This window comes from Podarcis bocagei (genome assembly GCF_964188305.1).
Source record: "Podarcis bocagei genome assembly, chromosome: 15".
Taxonomy (NCBI): Eukaryota; Metazoa; Chordata; class Lepidosauria; order Squamata; family Lacertidae; genus Podarcis; species Podarcis bocagei.
Genome location: NC_138141.1, coordinates 20,768,422 through 20,787,244, shown reverse-complemented (window position 1 = coordinate 20,787,244; position 18,823 = coordinate 20,768,422). Strand labels below are relative to the sequence as shown.

General features: G+C 44.1%; 2 protein-coding genes and 1 long non-coding RNA gene across 6 annotated transcripts in view; 1 reads left to right on the top strand and 2 right to left on the bottom strand.

Moving 5' to 3' along the window:
• The window catches only part of BCO2 (beta-carotene oxygenase 2), a 78,787-nt gene extending 70,737 nt beyond the window's left edge, over positions 1 to 8,050 (top strand). For all 3 annotated transcript variants that reach the window (XM_081172589.1, XM_081172591.1, XM_081172590.1), the window contains 7 exons: positions 1,926 to 2,057; positions 3,338 to 3,498; positions 4,599 to 4,766; positions 5,596 to 5,733; positions 6,079 to 6,261; positions 6,361 to 6,471; positions 7,084 to 8,050. In XM_081172589.1, coding sequence (XP_081028715.1) covers positions 1,926 to 2,057; positions 3,338 to 3,498; positions 4,599 to 4,766; positions 5,596 to 5,733; positions 6,079 to 6,261; positions 6,361 to 6,471; positions 7,084 to 7,200 — 1,010 coding nt within the window. In that variant the 3' untranslated portion in view covers positions 7,201 to 8,050. The remainder of the gene's footprint in view (positions 1 to 1,925; positions 2,058 to 3,337; positions 3,499 to 4,598; positions 4,767 to 5,595; positions 5,734 to 6,078; positions 6,262 to 6,360; positions 6,472 to 7,083) is intronic.
• Positions 8,051 to 9,387: 1,337 nt separating this feature from the next.
• The window catches only part of LOC308574702, a 301,005-nt gene continuing 291,569 nt past the window's right edge, over positions 9,388 to 18,823 (bottom strand). Inside the window, exon 2 of the long non-coding RNA XR_014002553.1 lies at positions 9,388 to 9,547. This is a non-coding gene — a long non-coding RNA (uncharacterized lncRNA). The remainder of the gene's footprint in view (positions 9,548 to 18,823) is intronic.
• LOC308574669 (6-pyruvoyl tetrahydrobiopterin synthase-like) lies at positions 9,539 to 17,259 on the bottom strand. Of its 2 annotated transcripts, XM_081172793.1 has the most exons (6): positions 17,099 to 17,255; positions 15,740 to 15,813; positions 14,556 to 14,578; positions 12,669 to 12,725; positions 10,420 to 10,490; positions 9,539 to 10,003 (listed from the first exon to the last, which is right to left on the bottom strand). In XM_081172793.1, the coding sequence occupies exons 1-6, from the start codon at positions 17,200 to 17,202 to the stop codon at positions 9,793 to 9,795; spliced, it is 540 nt and encodes a 179-aa protein (XP_081028919.1). In that variant the 5' UTR covers positions 17,203 to 17,255; the 3' UTR covers positions 9,539 to 9,792. The 2 variants fall into 2 exon arrangements, with proteins under 2 accessions (XP_081028919.1, XP_081028920.1); XM_081172794.1 differs by lacking the exon at positions 12,669 to 12,725 and having other exon boundaries at positions 17,099 to 17,259.

Below are 18,823 nucleotides of genomic sequence, written 5' to 3'. Positions count from 1 at the left end.
GGGGCAGACTTGGAAAACAATGTAGAAGTCTGCAGAACTAGTTTTGCATTCTTTCCTGCAACTCATATTTCACTTTTGTTCAGAGCACCAGTTTGGGGGGATCAGATGTCTGCTGCATTATTGTTCAGGCATTACTTTTGCCAAGACAGACACTTCATAAACAAAGGTTTTATATGCAGAGATTGCAGCAGATGCAGCTTGCTCTTTATATGTTTGCCTGGTCACTCTGTTGGACTGCACTGCCAACTAACTAATCGATTTCTGTTTGGAACTGTCAGAGAACAATACCTTTTCCAGTGCATCTGGTAGCAGACAAAGGCAAGGGGCTTTTGATTTGCTGAAGACTGGTGGTGGTGGTCAGGGAAGGTGATCATTATATTTTCTCTTCTCTTCTGCTTTTATTCAAAATAATTTATTTATCCAAAGCATTTCTACTCTGTTCTTCAGCCAGAACTGCTCCCAGGGCAGTTTACAAATCCATAAAAACAACAACAGTCCTTGCTGGCTCCTCAGGATTACAATGTAAAAATACATGGTTGGCATCCGTCTGTGTTGGGAGCCAATGGAGGAGTGTGCCTTTGGGAATGAGGTCAAGCTGTTGGATGGTTGCAGTGCCTGCTGTGGCTGTAGAGACCGATATAGGAGAGACATGTTTTGTTGCAGCTGGGGCAGATGAAGGCGTCCGGCTGTGTTGCTGCAGATGCACCATGGCATTTCTTCTCTCTGCTTCTCTCTTCTCCCAGAGGTCATTTCTCCTCTGGTCACTGCTATGGATACATGACTTGACTGCCTGCCTCCAGGCACTGTGGTCGTCTGCAAGGGATTCCCACATGTGGCCGGGTTGATGTTGCCAACCTTCATGCCACGTTTGCAAACACCTTTGTCATGCAGAAGGGAAAAGGGACAGGGAGAGAAGTGGTTGCAGTCTCTAATGCAGCCTTCCTCAACATGGTGCCTTCAAGGTGTTTTGGACTACAATTCCCATTAGCCCCAGCACGTCTGTTGTAGTCAACATCTGAAGGGCCCCTGTTCAGGAAAGCTGCTGTAATGTCATGGAAAGCATGGGAGTTTGGCAAGCACTTTCTGGTTAGATCACTGGTGTTCCTAACACTGCCTGTGGCCCTTGGACATGAATAAGAGGCTTCTGTCACATGAATAAGACAAGAACTGGCCTAGAATCTTTATGTGCTTATCGTTTCACAACCATGCGTTGGAGGTTGCGTCTTCCACCCTCTTATATTAAATCCAAATCAGTGTCATGGAGTGTGCATGACCTTATTCTCAACTGGAAACATGGAGGCTTATAAATCAGAATGCCTTGCATTCATGTCATGCATTTATTCCAAAACCCCATATCAACAATTATGGAGCCAATGTCTAGTTCCATCTATAGCTGGACTGCTGGCCGGGTCATGTTCTGAGCACAATTCAAAGTGTTGGTGCTGGCCGTTAAAGTCCTAAATGGCCTCAGCCCTGTATCCTTCAAGGAGTATTTCCATCCCCATTGTCCAGCCCAAACACTGAGGTCCAGCGCTGAGGGCCTTCTGGTGGTTCCCTCCCTGTGAGAAGTGAGGTTACAGGGAACCAGGCAGAGGGACTTCTCGGTAGTGGTGCCCACCCTGTGGAACGCCCTCCCATCAGATGTCAAGGAAATAAACAACTATCTGACTTTTAGAAGACATCTGAAGGCAGCCTTGTGTAATGAAGTTTTTAATGGTTGATGTTTTATTGTGCTTTTAATATTCTGTTGGAAGCCACCCAGTGTGGCTAGGGAGGCCGGGCCAGATGGGCGGGGTATAAGTAATAAATCATAATCATAATAATAATAACTACTACTACGACTACTACTGGGATGGCTGAGGCAGCCCAGTCAGATGGGCAGCTAATAATAATAAAAAATAGCAAATGCATTTTCTCTCTTCCAGGCTCCAACTATAACATCATCTGTGTCCCCCCACAGACGTCGGGCTCCGATGACTCTAGCCTGCAGGGTGCAAAAGTGCTGTGTTCTATTGAGCCAGAGGATAAGATGAAACCTTCCTATTACCACAGCTTTGGTGAGAGTTGCCAGCCCTCCTTTTAAGTGGAGCAGATGTACCCATAGTCGATGTTGCAAGGATGGAACATCTCTGAGTCAAAGCCCAGACATCATGAAAGCCTAGTCAGTGGGTTGGAATAGAAATTCATCAAATCACTTTAACACAGCCAATAGACTGAAAAGAACAGAAGGGCACCGGAATCTCAGAGCACAACAGATTCAAAAGTGTAACATAAAGATTACCAGTTAGAGCTACAGTTATCTTGGATTGGTCCCTGGAGATAGTCCTTCCAGTTTCAGTCCTTCCAGTTTCAGATGTTGAGGAATCCTGTTGTTCTCACTGATATTAATAGCAATTTAGCCACCATCGGGATAGGGATACCCTTGGGTTTTTATCTTCCATGGGATATTTAACTTATTTAACTTATAATTTTACTGACCTTCCTGGAGATTTGGTTACTAAAGGGCCAATCGTATGCTGCCAGACTCCAGCACTGAATTTATAAAATAGGACATGCTGTACAGATTATACCTCCTGTCATGTCCCATATGGAGGAGGAGGAGGAGGAAGGGTGAGAGCCTAACACAGACAGCTTGGAGGACAACAAGCTTTGTCTAAGCACTGCAAAAGGTGCTCCCAGGTAAACGTGCTAACAGCCCTGTTTCCAGTAAAAAACCATAAAGCTCTTAAGCCAAAGGTTTAAGGTTGGCAACCATGCTCTTATCTCAGAAGGGCACTGTCCTGTTACCAAAAGTGCAGCTGCATTAGGAGCACATCTTGGGATCTGTAGGAATTTAATTTGGACAATATTTAACTAGACCGCACTCCTCTAATCCAAAAAGCAGCCCCATAAAGAAATGGGGAGGTTATCCTATTATTAAAAACTTTTAATAGCTGCAGGAATATACTGATCACTTTTGGTATTCTTTTTTTTTTTTTTTTTAGCAGACTGCTTAGCACAAATCACAAGCGGTATAGTGAGAAGTGCTATAGAAATAGTGCAATTAATACTCTGATTAAATATATTTTATTCAAAGCTTTACATATTGAAGCCTTCACCCAACCTGGTGATTTTGGACTACAACGCCACACGCTGGCTGTGGCTAATGGGATCTGTAGTCCAAGATCATTTGGAGCACACCAGGTTGCACTGGGTGCAATTTGAAACTCCTTCAGCAAGGAAGGGTCAAGATAGCAGGAGGAAGGTTAGGTATGGCCATGACGGAAAGCAAAGCAGCAGGGGCTTAGAAGTGCTGCTGGAAGTGTTTGTCCTGAGCCTTGTTGTCTCCTCTTTGTAGGAATGAGTGAAAACTATGTGATCTTTATTGAGCAGCCACTCAAAATGAACCTCTGGAAGTTCATCACAGCCAAGGTTCTTGGGAAATCCTTTTTGGAAGCGATCAGCTGGGAGCCTGAGCACAGTACCCGCTTCCATGTAGTGAACAAGCTCACTGGGCAGGTATGTCTTCTGGGTTCACTGCCTCATGGCTCGTTTTTCTTTTCTGGGCAGTGCCTGGCTTTTGCTACAATAGGTTTACCTGCTGAAGAACTGCCCAGCAGCCAAGTCTACTGACTTCTTGAGTTTTGAAGGAATGAGCTCATGTCACCTACTCATAATGCAGCTGAAAGTATATAGGGGGTGAGGAACATTCTGCAGCTTGGGGAACCATCTGCCCTCATGGGCAAATGCACAAGGGATACTGTATGTATCACGGTATCCAAGGACACCTTTCAGCCTAGCAGAAGCACTCAAGGAAAATGCAGTGATGGGCCAGGGAGTGCATGGCCTGGGCCAAGTCTAGAGGTCCTGATAGAGTAATGTGGAGGGCCACATTCAGTCCCTAGGCTGGATGTTCCCTACCCCGGAAGAATTTCACTTCTTCATAATGTACCCCTGAATACCAGCTTCTGGGAATAAACAACTGGGAAAGATCTCCTTGCATTCAAGCCCTGCTTATGAGATTTGAGAGGCCTCTGGCTATCAACTGGGGGGAAGTAGAAAGCTGCACTAGATGGAACTAAAGATCCACCTTCCTGGATCATATATTCTCAAACTCCTGCAAGGCTTCTGCAGTCTGCCTCCACTGTAACAACATGAATTCAGTTGATAGCCACTTCACTTTCTCAAAACCAGATTCTTGCCAGAGCGCCAAAACCTGTACACCTGGTACAAATTTTGCATGTTGGACAAACTCTGCAATCATCTACCATGGGCTGGGGAGCTTGAAATATCAGATTCCTCATACATAGCTATCTGGCTGTTGATGTTTTCAGGTATATAAGGCACCATCTCATGACATTGCTAACTATTGCCCCCCAACCCTGCCCCCTCACTGTTTGCGAAGTGCGATACTTTAGCCACCTCCTGTAGCAGCAGAGGGCTATGAAGTAGAAGCTGGCTGGCAGGCTTCCTACTTTTGCCCCTATATTAAAATCCTTTCCAGCAACGCTGAAATATATAACTTAAGATTTTCAGAGGGGATGCTTTGTGGAATGTTCTCTAGGTGTCACTGAGGGCCTGAGATGCCATCACTGGCATGTCTTGTGTTCCTTGCACAGGTGTTGCCCGGGCAGTACTGCAGTGAGCCTCTCTTGTTTTTCCATCAAATCAATGCCTTTGAAGATCAAGGATGCATCGTCCTTGACCTATGCTGTCAAGATGATGGAGGGGCTCTTGATGTTTACCGGCTGCAAAACCTCCATAAGGCAGGCGAGGCTCTGGATCAGGTAAGGCAGTCGTGGAGGCCAGTAAGCTGAAGTTGAATCCTGGCAAGATGGAGGCACTGTTGGTGGGTGGTTCTCATATTCAGGAATTGTGTAAGCAGCCTGTTGTAGGCAGATGGCATCAGTGGCAAGGAATACCTATGTGCAGCTCTTGCTACATTCAGCTATGTCTTTTCCTGGAGCAAGATTCCCTTTCCCTCTCACTACATGCTGTGAAGGTGGAGTTTAGTGCATAATTAACTATGGTAAGTACAGCTGTGCTGTTGTTGTGGGTGTGGGATTGCATTCATGAGCGCAACATTTCAGTCCAGTGGGTTGTCTTCAGTGCTATTCCTACATAAAATTAATGAACTTATAGTCATGTCCATTAACTTCAATGGGTCTACTCTGATTTGGACTGGCATTGAATATAATGCCGTTCTGTGCCCAAAGCACATGCAGCTTGTAGCTGCACTTGACAACTAGTCACGCAGGTGGTTGAAATCTCCAGCTTCCAGAAGAAAGAAGCTTTGAATCACCAATGGTGCACTTTAACATTTCATGATCTTTAAATCCATTTTGTACAGATTATTTGGTTGGAGAACTGCAGCATAAAATTCAGAGAAGTGCAAATATCAAAGGGTAGCTATATTTTGGTTTGCATTTTATTTTCAAAAGTGCAGGTTTGCATTAAAATCAGAATGGAACCAAATTTATCCCAAGAAGGAGCCCAAACTGGGAGGCCAAGGAATTCTGTTTCTCTACTGGTTGGTTCTTGCTCCCTGTCTCTATACCAGGCCTGCAAAAGGGGACCAGTTCTTCCTTTTGCAATGACATCCTGTCTCCTTGGCAGGCCTACAATTCAGTGGCAAGGCCGTATCCACGACGCTTTGTTCTGCCCATCAATGTGGATCCCAGTGCAGCTGTGGGACAGAATCTCAGCCCCTTGTCCTACACATCAGCAACGGCCACGAAAGAGTCCAACGGGAAGGTATGTACTCTCTGTACAAAGGGATGCTATAGGGGCTACCGTTTGTGCCTGACATTTCCATATTGTGCTGAACTCGCTCTCCATATGGTTGTATTGCCCACCAACATCCCTTTTGCTCCTACGTGCTGTAGCTGCCAAGCTGCTCCTTGCCAAAAGAAAATGTAAACACTGGGCTCCAATTTAGCAAGCATGTGACTACAGGAACTGACATTTCCAAAGGATCAGGTAGAAGGTCATGCCTGGTGCCCTGAAGAACTACTGCAATACTGGGCTAGATGGAGAAACAGGCTTACCTAGTATAAGGCAACTGCCAATGTACTTATAATGTGCTGATTCCTTTTCCAGATCTGGTGCACATATGAAAGCCTACATAATGAGAACCTCAAGGAAGCAGGGGGTCTTGAATTCCCCCAGATTAACTATTCTAATTACAATACAAAGAAATATCGTTACTTCTATGGTTGTGGCTTTGGGCATATGGTTGGTGACTCACTGATTAAGACTGACATAAAGACCAAGGAGATGAAGGTAAAAGGATGAAACACAGTTAATTTCAGGGTGGGCCAGAGCCGGCTCTTAAAACCCACAATAAGGAGCCTGTTTTGTCCCCTTGTTTTTGCCTGCAAGATTTGGCGACAGGATGGAATGTATCCTTCTGAGCCAGTGTTTGTGCCAGAACCTAACTCTGCTGCAGAAGATCGTGGGATTATTCTGTCCGTTGTGCTCACAGCCAAGCAGGTAATTTGGTCTTCGTTGCCTATATAAATGGCCACTGTCTGAACATTAATTTTAGGACCAGTAAAATACAATATATAATAAATAACAACAACAGTAACAATGATCTCTAGTGAACACTGGTGTGTACAGAAGGATCCTGTGTTCTGCTTCGAAACGCAATGTGGGTGCTTCACCACAACAGTTCAGTGTGTGGATTTGGTGCTGTTCCGGCATGCAACCTTTGCGTAGCTTCCATGTGACGTCCTCCTCATCAAAATGCCAATCCCATATAGTTTTCTCCCATTTAATCTGGATTTACCATTTCTGTGGAATATCCGATAAGTGAAATAACCCGGGCAAGGTCTGGTTCAAATTTGGGGCAAGTGAGGATATCAAATGGAATTTTGATGAGGATGGCATTGGGAGGGTGCTGCGCAAAACTTGCATGCATGGACATTGCTGGGTCCACAGTAAACTGCCATGTGGAAGCACCCTGTACAGCTTCTCTGTTCCTCTGTGTTTCACCTTTCTAATTTTATTGAAAAGAGCATTGTGAGAGGGTGCATTGGTGGGAGGGAGATAATCCTGCATTTCAGTATTGTTGTTCGACTTTGACCATCATTCTTGTTTCAGAATCGAGGTACCTTCCTGCTCATTCTGGATGCTGAGAATTTTACTGAACTGGGCCGGGCAGAAGTCCCTGTCCAGTTCCCCTATGGTTTTCATGGCATCTTTGTTCCAGGTCAATAGAGATTAGCCAGTGGTCACATAGGATGCGGAGGAGAACGAGTCTGCTCTACAATGCTCTGAGCTTAAAACCTTTGACAATATACTTAATCTTAACCTATCTAGGGGTGCCAACAGGCTGTCACTATTTGAGGGAGGGATTGAAGTGCATCTGTGAATTTAGGTTTGCAGAATTAAGGCGGATTAAACACAGGAATCTGTTTTATACCAAGTCAAACCATTGCTATGTAGCTCAGTATTATCTGCACTGACCCAACAGTGGCCCTCCAGAGCTTCAGCTCCACCAAGAGATGCTGGTGATTGAACCTGGCATTGAACTTCTGCGTGCAATGGTGTCCCACCATTGATCTACAGCCCTTTCCTTGGTACTGAAAAAACCCACTAAAAAACTGACCTTTTAAAGTTTGGAAAGCTACAGGCAAATGCATTGGCAAATTGTGGGATTAACAAATTATTAACGGGAAGATCCCACCAGCAAATCAGGATGAATGCTCATTGCTGTGTAACCTTGCCACAGATTTGAAAGAATACTCTGCAAAGGCCACACCATAGACTAACTTCTTAAGTAAGCTTTGCGCAAGCAAATCAGCTCAATAAACAGGCCTTCTAGAGGAGTTATTGGGACTATTCTGATCCACAGAGATGTTCAAAAGGAAATAGGTTAATGAGTGTGAGAGCTGTCACCAATGAAAGAAAAACATTGACCATAAATCGGGTTTTTTTAAAGGAGGCACTCAAGCAATATCAACTTCAAATCTAACTTTTCGGACAAGTCTAATTGTTTAGCCTTTATTTTTGTATTATCTATATTGAGATTTACTTATCTAAATGCAATTAAAGCGCTTTGGACATATTCTGTATATCTTCAAATCTTTTCAATGATAACAGCAATGTTTTAATGTGCTTTGTACTCTTTTGGAGAAGTTGGCTGCTGAAAACAAAGGGGTGGAGAGAGAGAAACAGACAGAGGAGAGAGACAGAGAAAGGGATGCCCTGATTCTGTTAGGGATTCATGTTTTGTTTTTTGGTAACACAACGTTGCACCCGCAGAAGCTGACAGGTGAAAATGAGGTCTTCTTCTTCCCAGGGACAGCATACTAAGAACCATAAGACCGCCTCCATGTCTGGAGATGTTGCTTTCATTCATTAGGTCAACCTTCACCATATTGGTACCCTAAAAATGTTTTGGAGTACAACAACCATCAGCCCCACCCCACCCAGAATTGAGCTGTAGTCCAAAACATCTGGGAAGAGCACCTGGAACCTAGGAAACTGCCTTATAGTGAGTCACACCATTTGTCTGTCTATTTATTGGTTTATTTAATAAAATTTATATACCGCTTGATGTAGATAAATCTCAAAGCGGTCAACAAAAAGATAAAACAATAAAATTGTCACTAAAGACTTGCAACCATAATTTAAAACATAAAAAATGTAAAGGTAAAAGAGCCCTGACAGAAGTTTAAAATGGCAAAAAACTAGACTAAAACAAATTAAAATCAAGAAGGCTCAAAAACAGAGTCTGCAGTGTGTGTGTGCAGTGTGTATTGTGTGTCTGCAGTGTGTGTGTACAGGTGTGTGTCATTCTGAACTTTTTCTATGGTTTATTACTGAAGATCATGGCACAAATAAAAAGGTTGGCATAAGGAGATCCCCATTCTGAACTTTCTTGACCTTGGTACCAATCTTACCTCAAACATGCCCTGGAAGACTCCTGAGCTCCTAATACCTTGAATAAAGATCAGTACATGTAATCTAGTTACCAGTAAAATCTAATCAACATCTCCCGTTAAAGAATGCAGGCAAACTGCCATGATAACAAGGAAGCAAAGAAGGATAACCAGTTTAGTCATTGCTCACTAGGATTATACTTTTTCAACTTTTAATTAAGCAGAATAAACAAAATGGGAAATTTTGGGAAGAAACAACATGACAATCAAACTATTGGAGTTATAGAAATCACTCCTCTCAAAGCCCACTTCCCGTTTTCATTAGATTGCATTGGCTAAAATTACTACAATAACCTTATATTCTCAATGGTTTGTCAGTGCTCCAAGGTCCAATAACGAACCTAGTCACACTCTTAAGGAACCAACATATGTTTTGCCCTTAAGGACAGGTATACCCTTCCCTCTTCATTCCTTGACTTGCTATTAGCGTGGGGTTCATTGGCAAAATTGTCACTTCCCACTCACTTTCTGTAGGCTTTTGAGAATAGTTAGGGATTCTTTCACTCTTTAAATCAAGGTGTCTATGCACTGTAGGATTTGCTGGCTGCTTAAATTAAAATTTTGCTGTCTGAAGCAGCATTTATATATTCTGTCACTTTCATTCCATGTGTTAAACCAAGCTTTCTTTATTACTTTTGTATACAAACCTCTTGTGGGCATTGGGTTAGAGAAAAATGCACTCATAATGGATGCACATCATAACTCTAGCCAAAGATTCTAAACCCCTTGGTAGTGTGCGCATGAATACAGACAAGTGCTGGACACGCCTGTGGGTTCAGACTTTGTAACCTGTGATGGATCAGTGGATTTTCCCCAAGCCCACAAATGGAGCACATGGCAGGAAGGTTGCAATCGTGACCAGCAGTTACATATTTTTAGGACTGCTACAAAGCTTCCTTTGGTCATCTGTGGTGGGCATTCTGCAGGCATTCACGACAGTCGATGGAGCTGGCATTTCTCCCCTATAGACAACGCTGCTCTCATCTGTATTGTAGAGTTTTATTTTATGAAGAGCCGTTGCAGGCAAGTGCTTTTGGAGGTTCTCCCAGATGAATACAGCGAGATTCTCGGTTGTGCTGGAGATTTGACAGAGACAGAATCAGGGCGTTAGGCTTGTCTGCATCTTTCTTGCATGCGACTTAGAGGAACACAAGAGAAAGTGGTGAGTGGTTTGCTGAGGCTTTAATAAAAGATGTGAGAGCTGGACAAAATTTGAACACAATTGAACTATTCTGTGATTCGTTTTAACTCTTTTTAATAGCGAATTTTAAATTGTTATAACCCTCCCAGGAACCTCACAAGGATCACACTGGGTGCAGAGCCTTGGGGGGCACTGCAACTATGTTGTAGAATGGAAGGCAAAGGTTGGGGGAGGGCACCGAATTTTGGTGTTGCACAGGGCGCTGCTGAAATTTGAGACCCCGTGGTCCACCACTGACAGTGGGTAAGGTATATCACTATCATTATCGCGAGCATCATCCTGGTTTCTTACCTTACAATGTTGGTAAAGTAGGAGACATCTCGGTCAAGATCCTTTTTGTCAAGGGGCTTTGTGATGGCTTCCTGGGGAAGGGCAGAAAAGGATACTAAGCGGGACAAGGCAAAGGACGCGAAGTGAGTAGCAAAGAGCAGTTAACTATTATAAATTCATTTAGTTTCCACAGAGCTCTATTGAAGAATTCTGCACCAAGACAAGCCAAAATCTTACACCAAGTATAATTTAATTCTTCAATTTGAACATACTATATGAATGTGCCTATAGGGATATTCATATAAGCCGATATGAATATGAGTACAGTGGTGCCCCGCAAGACGAATGCCTCGCAAGACGGAAAACCCGCTAGACGAAAGCGTTTTCCGTTTTGGAGGTGCTTTGCAAAACGAATTTCCTATGGGCTTGCTTCGCAAGACGAAAATGTCTTGCGAGTTCCTGCGGGGTTCCCCCCCCTTTTCCCAAGCCGCTAAGCTGCTTATCAGCTGATCCTAAGCCGCTAAGCCGCTTAACAGCTGATCCGCTAAGCCGCTTATCAGCTGATCCGCTAAGCCGCTTAACAGCTGATCCGCTAAGCCGCTTATCAGCTGATCCGCTAAGCCGATTATCAGCTGATCCGCTAAGCCGCTTATCAGCTGATCCGATAAGCCGCTTATCAGCTGATCCGCTAAGCCGCTTAACAGCTGATCCGCTAAGCCGCTTATCAGCTGCTCCGCTAAGCCCGCTAAGCCGCTAATAGCGCTAATCTGCTAATGGGCTTGCTTCGCAAGACGAAAAAACCGCAAGACGAAGAGACTTGCGGAACGGATTCTTTTCGTCTTGCGAGGCACCACTGTACTTGCTTTGAAGAAGAAGAAGAGTTTGGACTTGATATCCCACCTTTCACTCTCCTTAAGGAGTCTCAATCTCCTTTCCCTTCTTCCCCCACAACAAATACTCTGTGAGGTGAGTGAGGCTGAGAGACTTCAAAGAAGTGTGACTGGCCCAAGGTCACTCAGCAGCTGCATGTGGAGGAGCGGGGAAGCAAACCCGCTTCACCAGATTACGAGTCCTCCACTCTTAACCACTATACCATGCTGGCTTTGGGCAGTGTGCGAGGAATTCTGCTTTTATTTTTGCTACAGGGCAAAAAGCTATGTATCAAATTCTTATCATCAGTGGAAGAAAATGTTACCCCCAATCTCCCCCTCCCCCTCTGCTTTAACTTTGGAGAGTTCACCAAATATATTCAAGCCTAATAGGGCCATAAAGGATAGGAACCAGCATTTATTTATTTTTTAAAAACTGGGTCTTAGAATGCTGAATTTTGCGTTCAGCACCAAATTCTGAATTTGTGTGGTATGTCCGCGAAATATATGTAAGGCCCTGTATCACAGAAGAGTTTTTTTGCTGAACCTATTCCTTGGTACTTTGAAAAGCAAGCAAACCAACAGCAATATTTTGATTAATCAGTTTTACTTTGTGGCATAGCAGGATTGTTAAAATAATTGTTATTTCCCTTATGCACATATGAGTTAACTCGGGGGTGGGGAACCTTTGGCTCTCCAGGTGTGGCTGAACTGCAACTCCTATCAGCCCTGGGGCTGATGGGAATTGTAGTACAGCCATGTCTGGTAGGCCAAACGTTTCCCTGAGGTAACATGAAATTCATTACAACAAGATACGATGATGGTCCCTAGATTGGGATGCTTTTAAAGCTACTAGTTATTATGGCTACCTTCAGGTTCAGAGGCAACATGCTTGGGAACATGAGCTAAAAAAGGCTATTATCCTCATGTCTTACTTACAGGTTTCCCATTGGGACATTTGGTTGAGCCACTCTGGGAAACAAGAATTGCTAAAACAGATGGAACCTTTCATCTGATTGAATAGTTTTCTTCCGACATTCTTAGTACAGTATATACTCATTTCTGCAATGTCCTTCCCTCTTTTCTTCCCCGCAAGGCAAAATAAAAATAGATGGCTCACTAGGCTGACTGAAATTGCGAAAGGTTTTAGTTTGCATTTCAAACAGACATGCCAGCTGCTGGTTTGCAAGTCCTTGAACAGACTTTGTGATTGACCGCTTGCGCTCTCAGAATGAAAGCTGGGTTACGCGAGGTCTTTTTCTAATAAACAGCAGTCATCAACCTTATGAGAGTTGGAAAGCTGGGAAGTGCTGAGCAGATTTGGGCTAGAGAACCATTGCCCTCCCCTTTGTGTTTACAGTTTCAGCCGAGAATCTCCCAGGCACAATCCAGCATCTTTACCTTCATGAATGCTTTCAAATCCTCCAGATTTATCACCATCCCAGAAGTGGGATCAATCTAGAAAGAAGATCAGTGGGCATCTCAGCAATCTATGGACAGGTGATTTTGTGGGAATACAATTTACTCTTTGAATTCCTGGTGGCCGCTGGAGAATTTCTACAGCCATCTAGGAAAGGAAAGTATGGGAGCTGGCCAGCACACTAAAGTCAAATATACACAGGCATGACCCAGAGGTTAGTGGCGACCCACTCCCCGCTAGAGGGTGTGGGCATGAAGTCTATTGCAATTAGTCTCAGAGCCTTCTGCATGGCACTCCCAACGACCCAGAACTTTGTGTCTAGTTTATAATGGCTGCCTCATGACATGGGTGTGCAACCTGCAACATTTTTTTAAAGCACGGTCCGCAATCTCTATGATCTGACGATGTGGGCTTTGCAGGTGGAAGCTTATGCCACAATAAAGCTGCTTGCCTTTGAGGTGTCACCAAAGCTGCAGCAATGGGCTAATGTGGCAACACCACTCAGAGTTAGAGACTTGGCTTTTACGGTTACAGGTTAGCAATATAATAGCTAATAGTGGGGTGGCAAAAAGGTCCATTGGGTACAATCGACCTTGCAAGCTCCAAAATGAATTGGGAGCTGCCTATTCAGTCTTGATCACGTAGGAGAACTTCTTGGTGGTTAATCAAAATAATAAATTTAGATATACATGGTGTCTATGCGAAAAAAGCCTCTAGCTCTGTTGTTGTTGTTGTTGTAGTAGTAGTAGTTTAGTCATTTAGTTGTGTCCGACTCTTTGTGACCCCATGGACCAGAGCACGCCAGCAGACTAGTTCAGTAGACGTTAGCATTTTCAGACCAGGGATCCATCATTAGCCCAAACGTGCATTTGGAAGCCCACATGTTTTTACACCATATATTTGTATGGTTGTAGGTGTTGCTGCTGCAATCCGCATTAGGTGAGGCTGCAACCCACCAACTAGACGGATGCTCTAGGCAACTTAGCAGCTCACAATATCATAAATACAACCCTTAACACAAGCCAACTAACCAACAGCAGAACCCTAATGCCTTTCCCCTCCAATGTTCTGTCAATTTAATGTTAGGATTATGCACATTCATGGGCTCCTGAATCACAAGCCTTTAATACTCTTAGTAATTCTATTTCATGGCAATAATTATTTCTAGGGTTGTCTTTTTAAATGTGCATTACATTGTCTTCATGCAAACGTAAATATGAATATTGTCTCTGTGTGCATAAGCATATGTAAACGTAAAGGGACCCCTGACTGTTAGGTCCAGTTGCAGACGATTCTGGGGTTGTGGTGCTCATCTCGCTTTACTGGCCAAGGGAGCTGGCGTACAGCTTCCGGGTCATGTGGCCAGCGTGACTAAGCAGCTTCTGGTGAAACCAGAGCAGCGCACGTTTACCTTCCTGCCAGAGCGGTACCTATTTATCTACTTGCACTTTGATGTGCTTTTGAACTGCTAGGTTGGCAGGAGCAGGGACCAAGCAATGGGAGCTCACCCCATCACAGGGATAAGAACCGCCGACCTTCTGATCAGCAAGCCCTAGGCTCTATGGTTTAGACCACAGCGCCACTCACGTCCCTATAAGCTTATGTGCTTTCCTTCAAACCACATAATGAAGACTTTCTGGAAGATGGTAAGTTAAGCTCTCATCACATGTACTGTAGAATAATACCAGCCTGTTGGTCAAATATAATTTTGGCATTCTCCATTTTTCATGATAATTCAGTGATGAGCAGGTTGTAGTGGAATGAATGATGTTCATGGAAGAACAAATGAGCCAAAACACCTATTGAGTCTGCCAGTCACACCTAGCTACTTATGGTTTCTTCCCTATGCCACCCATGGTTTTACTTACTTTTCCATGGACAGTTACCACAACTAGAAGAGAAGAAGAAAACAATTAACTCTCCAAGACCAGCAATGTCTGCAGATCCTCCTTTATTGCTTGTTCTGGAATGGGGACAGTGTTGGAATCTCAAGGCAAACCTGTCAAAATGTGAACTTGCACAAAGCTGAACAAAGAAAATTAAGTTGATACAGCAGCTAACACATACATCCCTTGAATGGTGAATGGATGCAATGGTGGTTGAAACAACAGACGTCCGTTTTGCTTCCAGGCTATTAATTAACTCTGAAAATTCTCCATCTTATGAAGTTCCTCCTGGTTACCTTGATCCTGACTTATTCCAACCCAGCTTTGCAAACACATCTTAATGCACTGGCACCTGGTGCTATTTCCATTTTAGTCTACCTGGCCCCATTGTTCACCCCTGATTCACCTTCCAAGAGTCATTCCAAAGCACTCAACCTCTTGCTCCACCACCTCTCAGCTGTGTTTAGGCTCCCACCATTTGATTTGGAGGTCCTCTAATAAAGGTAAAGGTAAAGGGACCCCTGACCATTAGGTCCAATCGTGGTCCACTCTGGGGTTGCGGCGCTCATCTCACTTTATTGGCCGAGGGAGCCGGCGTACAGCTTCCGGGTCATGTGGCCAGCATGACTAAACCGCTTCTGGTGAACCAGAGCAGCGCACGGAAACGCTGTTTACCTTCCCGCCAGAGCGGTACCTGTTTATCTACTTGCACTTTGACGTGCTTTCGAACTGCTAGGTTGGCAGGAACAGGGACCGAGCAACAGGAACTCACCCTGTCGCGGGGATTTGAACCGCTGACCTTTTGATCGGCAAGTCCTAGGCTCAGTGGTTTAGACCACAGCACCACCCGCATCCCTGCCTCTACTCTTATTCAAATCCTAGGCTCTGTGATTCTATCCCTGGCCATTTGTCAACATGAGGAACCTTATGGGGATTGACTGTGTATTCAAGCCATGTAACAGACAAGTATATCCAGCCTCTGCTGTTCCACTATGTATCTGTGCAACAGATGGAGAGAATTGCAGGACTACCAGGAGGCTCGAATTGTCAAGAGAAAATTCAGGTGGAAACCCCCAAATAAATTTTCAACAGCTGCTCTGTCCTCCACCCCATGGTGGTGTTAAAAATAAGCAGGATCACCCACAAAGTTGTTCAGGCCCCCTCACCTTTATAATTGTGTCCATGCATCTGACTGCACGGCCCAAACAGCTTCATATTCTCTGCGTCGCTCAGCATCTTGCTAGAAAGAAAAATAATGTGTCATTGGTGAGCAAGCAGCAAGCCTGGGAGCCAGCTGACACTGTGCGATCCAAGCTGCTAGTCCGTCCTTTATTTCTGGTTTATTTTTTGCATCAGATAAAAAATAGAATTCTGTTGTTCCGGATGGGTCCCACTCAAACAAAAGCAGCATTCCCTCACTTGGCACTAGCACCCAACAGGACAGGTGTGCTTCTCTCTCATAACAAGCCTTTAAGGAGCCTGGTATTCACCAGAATGACCTTTCAGTGGCACATAATTTGGAAGCGACTGGTTCTTCGTACCTCTGGAAATTTACATTTCTAGCTGAAAGATTCCCTCCTCTCTGGTCCTATTCCCCAAAGCTTCCCATTTCTTCAGTGAATTCAAGATGCTGAGCATTAGTGCCCCAGTGTTAAGATAGTGCAAACCCAATCCCAGCCACTAACAAAGCTCACACCTCTCTTTGCTTTCAAACATTCCCAGCCAGCTCTCCCCCACCCCCCGGCTTTTTAATACACCATCAACTTGCTTTGCATATGCTTGCTTTCCCAAGTGAGCACTGGACAGGCACAGGTGGCTTATGGGTAGCTTTCCTAACATCCAACCAAGGCTGCACAGATGGACTCAGACTCATTACTGTACACACATTCTGCACAGAAGGGGCTACATTCATCTCCATGCTCCAGCAATTGTGTGAGCATTGGGTGAAACTTTGTGCATGAATTATTATGTTACAAAGATTTAATTTCACAAGTTGGATGAAAGAGGATAGTGCAAAGTACATTTAAGAAAAGGAAATGTTTCTGAGCAATGCCCCAAACCAGCAGTTTACTGTCTCTCACCCCCACCCCTGCCTCTTTCATTCCTCCCCTCTTCCAGTTTGCTTCTCTTACCCTGTTGCTTGACTCCCACACTTTTTCAGTCTAGATGGTAAATTCCTTGGGGCAGAGAGCCTCCCCTCTCTCTTTGGCTTATGCTATGCTGCAAAGTGCACGTCCATTAACAGTGCAGCACAGCAACAAGAATACCAAGATTTCCAACAAAGCACTTTACGTATGACTGTGCCAAAGCAGCGAATGTGGGAAGAGTATTTCTATTTCCTAGATGCATTAGATATTAAAAGCATCAACCTGCAGTTTTCAAAACTTCTGTGCACGGCTGGAAAAGTTTTTTAAATCCCCCAAACTCCCATTTTTTCAGCCACTGGGTACCAATCCTCCAGCCAACAGCTGTGCATCCCAGATGTATCCCCTGCCAGAAACCACCAAAGGTTGGAAGCAAGTTACCAGGCCAGCCTATGGGAAGCACTAAATGTAGTTATCCTGGAGAAGGTCACTGTCCTCGGAGGAGAGGTTGTTAGGATTGTTCTCGGAGACCCTGAATTCTGCATTGCTGGAGTTGAGCTGATCTTTCGTCGGAGAGCAGGAAGAGTGAGAGGTTCTGCTAATGACAGCAGCAGAGGAGCCACATCCTAGATAAAGACCAGCCGCCCATCACATGATCAAGTCACAGAAGAACTTTATACACTACATCTTGGAAGCTGAGATCATGGGATGGATAGAAGAACCAATCAATTGACCCAGAAGGAACGTGGAGCGCATGATTGGCATGCTGAGGTTTCTGGGTTATTATGTAGCATCTATAGTTAAAAGGGTCTCATGTGACGTCACAGCTGTTCCCAATCCTGTACTCAGTGGCCAGCCACATGCGTGTGGGAAGCAGGACCCGGGTGCAACTGCACTCTCAGCTTCTGCAGTTTCCAGCAACTGTTTTTCAGACACATACGGCCTCTGAACTGTTCCGTTGAACTTACTGGAACTTACTTATGAGTAAACATGAACAGGATTGTAGCCATGTGTCACAATTTCTTTCTTCTTCTTCTTCTTTTTTTCCAACTTAAATTTTTATTAGTTTTCATCAGACATACATTCCAATACATTCATTGTATTAAAACATCTTATACATAACATTAGCTCTGTTGAGCTATGGACTTCCTTCCTCCCCTTCGGTAAGTACCATATATTTTCTTTATGTCACGTATTTTATACATTTATCTATTTGATCATAAGCTGTTGAAGTTAATCAAATCCTGCCAGTGTCTTTAAAGATTTACAGTTGTCTCTTATATAATCCAAGTATTTACTCCAATTTTCATAAAACTTTTGTTCATCCTGATCTTTTATTCTCCCTGATATTCTAGCCAGTTCCGCATAATTAATCATTTTGACCTGCCATTCAGTAATAGTTGGTATTACTTCTGTTTTCCAATTCTGGGCTAACAGTTCTTGCTGCTGCCGTGGCATACAGGAATAGGTTTTTATCTTTCTTTTTAACATCTTTTCCAACTAGTCCCAGTACCACAATTTCTTCAGTGCTGGGAGCAGCAATAGTGGACAGACTTGACAGTCAAAAATGTTTGTTTCCTTGACTATTGCCAAAAATTGTTCATTGCCAGCATCTGCTCCCTGTGCCTTTATTTATTGTCGCAGTAGGACAAAATAGTGGCTGCGATCCAACACAAGACTGGATTCATGCCTGTGGGTATGTTCAGCTGCATATTGGCTTGTGGCTATTGCATTTGTCTGGAATGCAAAAAAACCACAACAGCAACAGGGCCAGAGACAAGGCCAAGAAAATGCTGCATTCATTCATACTAGGTAGTAGTAGTAGTAGTATTTCAATGCCAGTATCATTTCAAACCAACTGACATCTATTCAGAGTAGACCCATTGAATGTGCACCGATTTAACAAGTCTAAGAATGACTGTAATTATAATGTGCATGCTTTCAGCATTTAAAGGGCACTGGGGAGACTGTGCTTGCCCTGCCTTTTGCCAGCTCTGCAGCCCTTCACGCATATTCCAAAACCTTTCCGAATGAAGCAAAGTCGTCCCCCCCTCCACCTGCGTCATCCTCTTAACAGACTGACACAACGTATCTCCTTTCCTTTGCAAACTTTCTCCAACAGTGAGCAGAGGATGGGGGGGGGGGGGAGACGGATAAGGAAGAGGC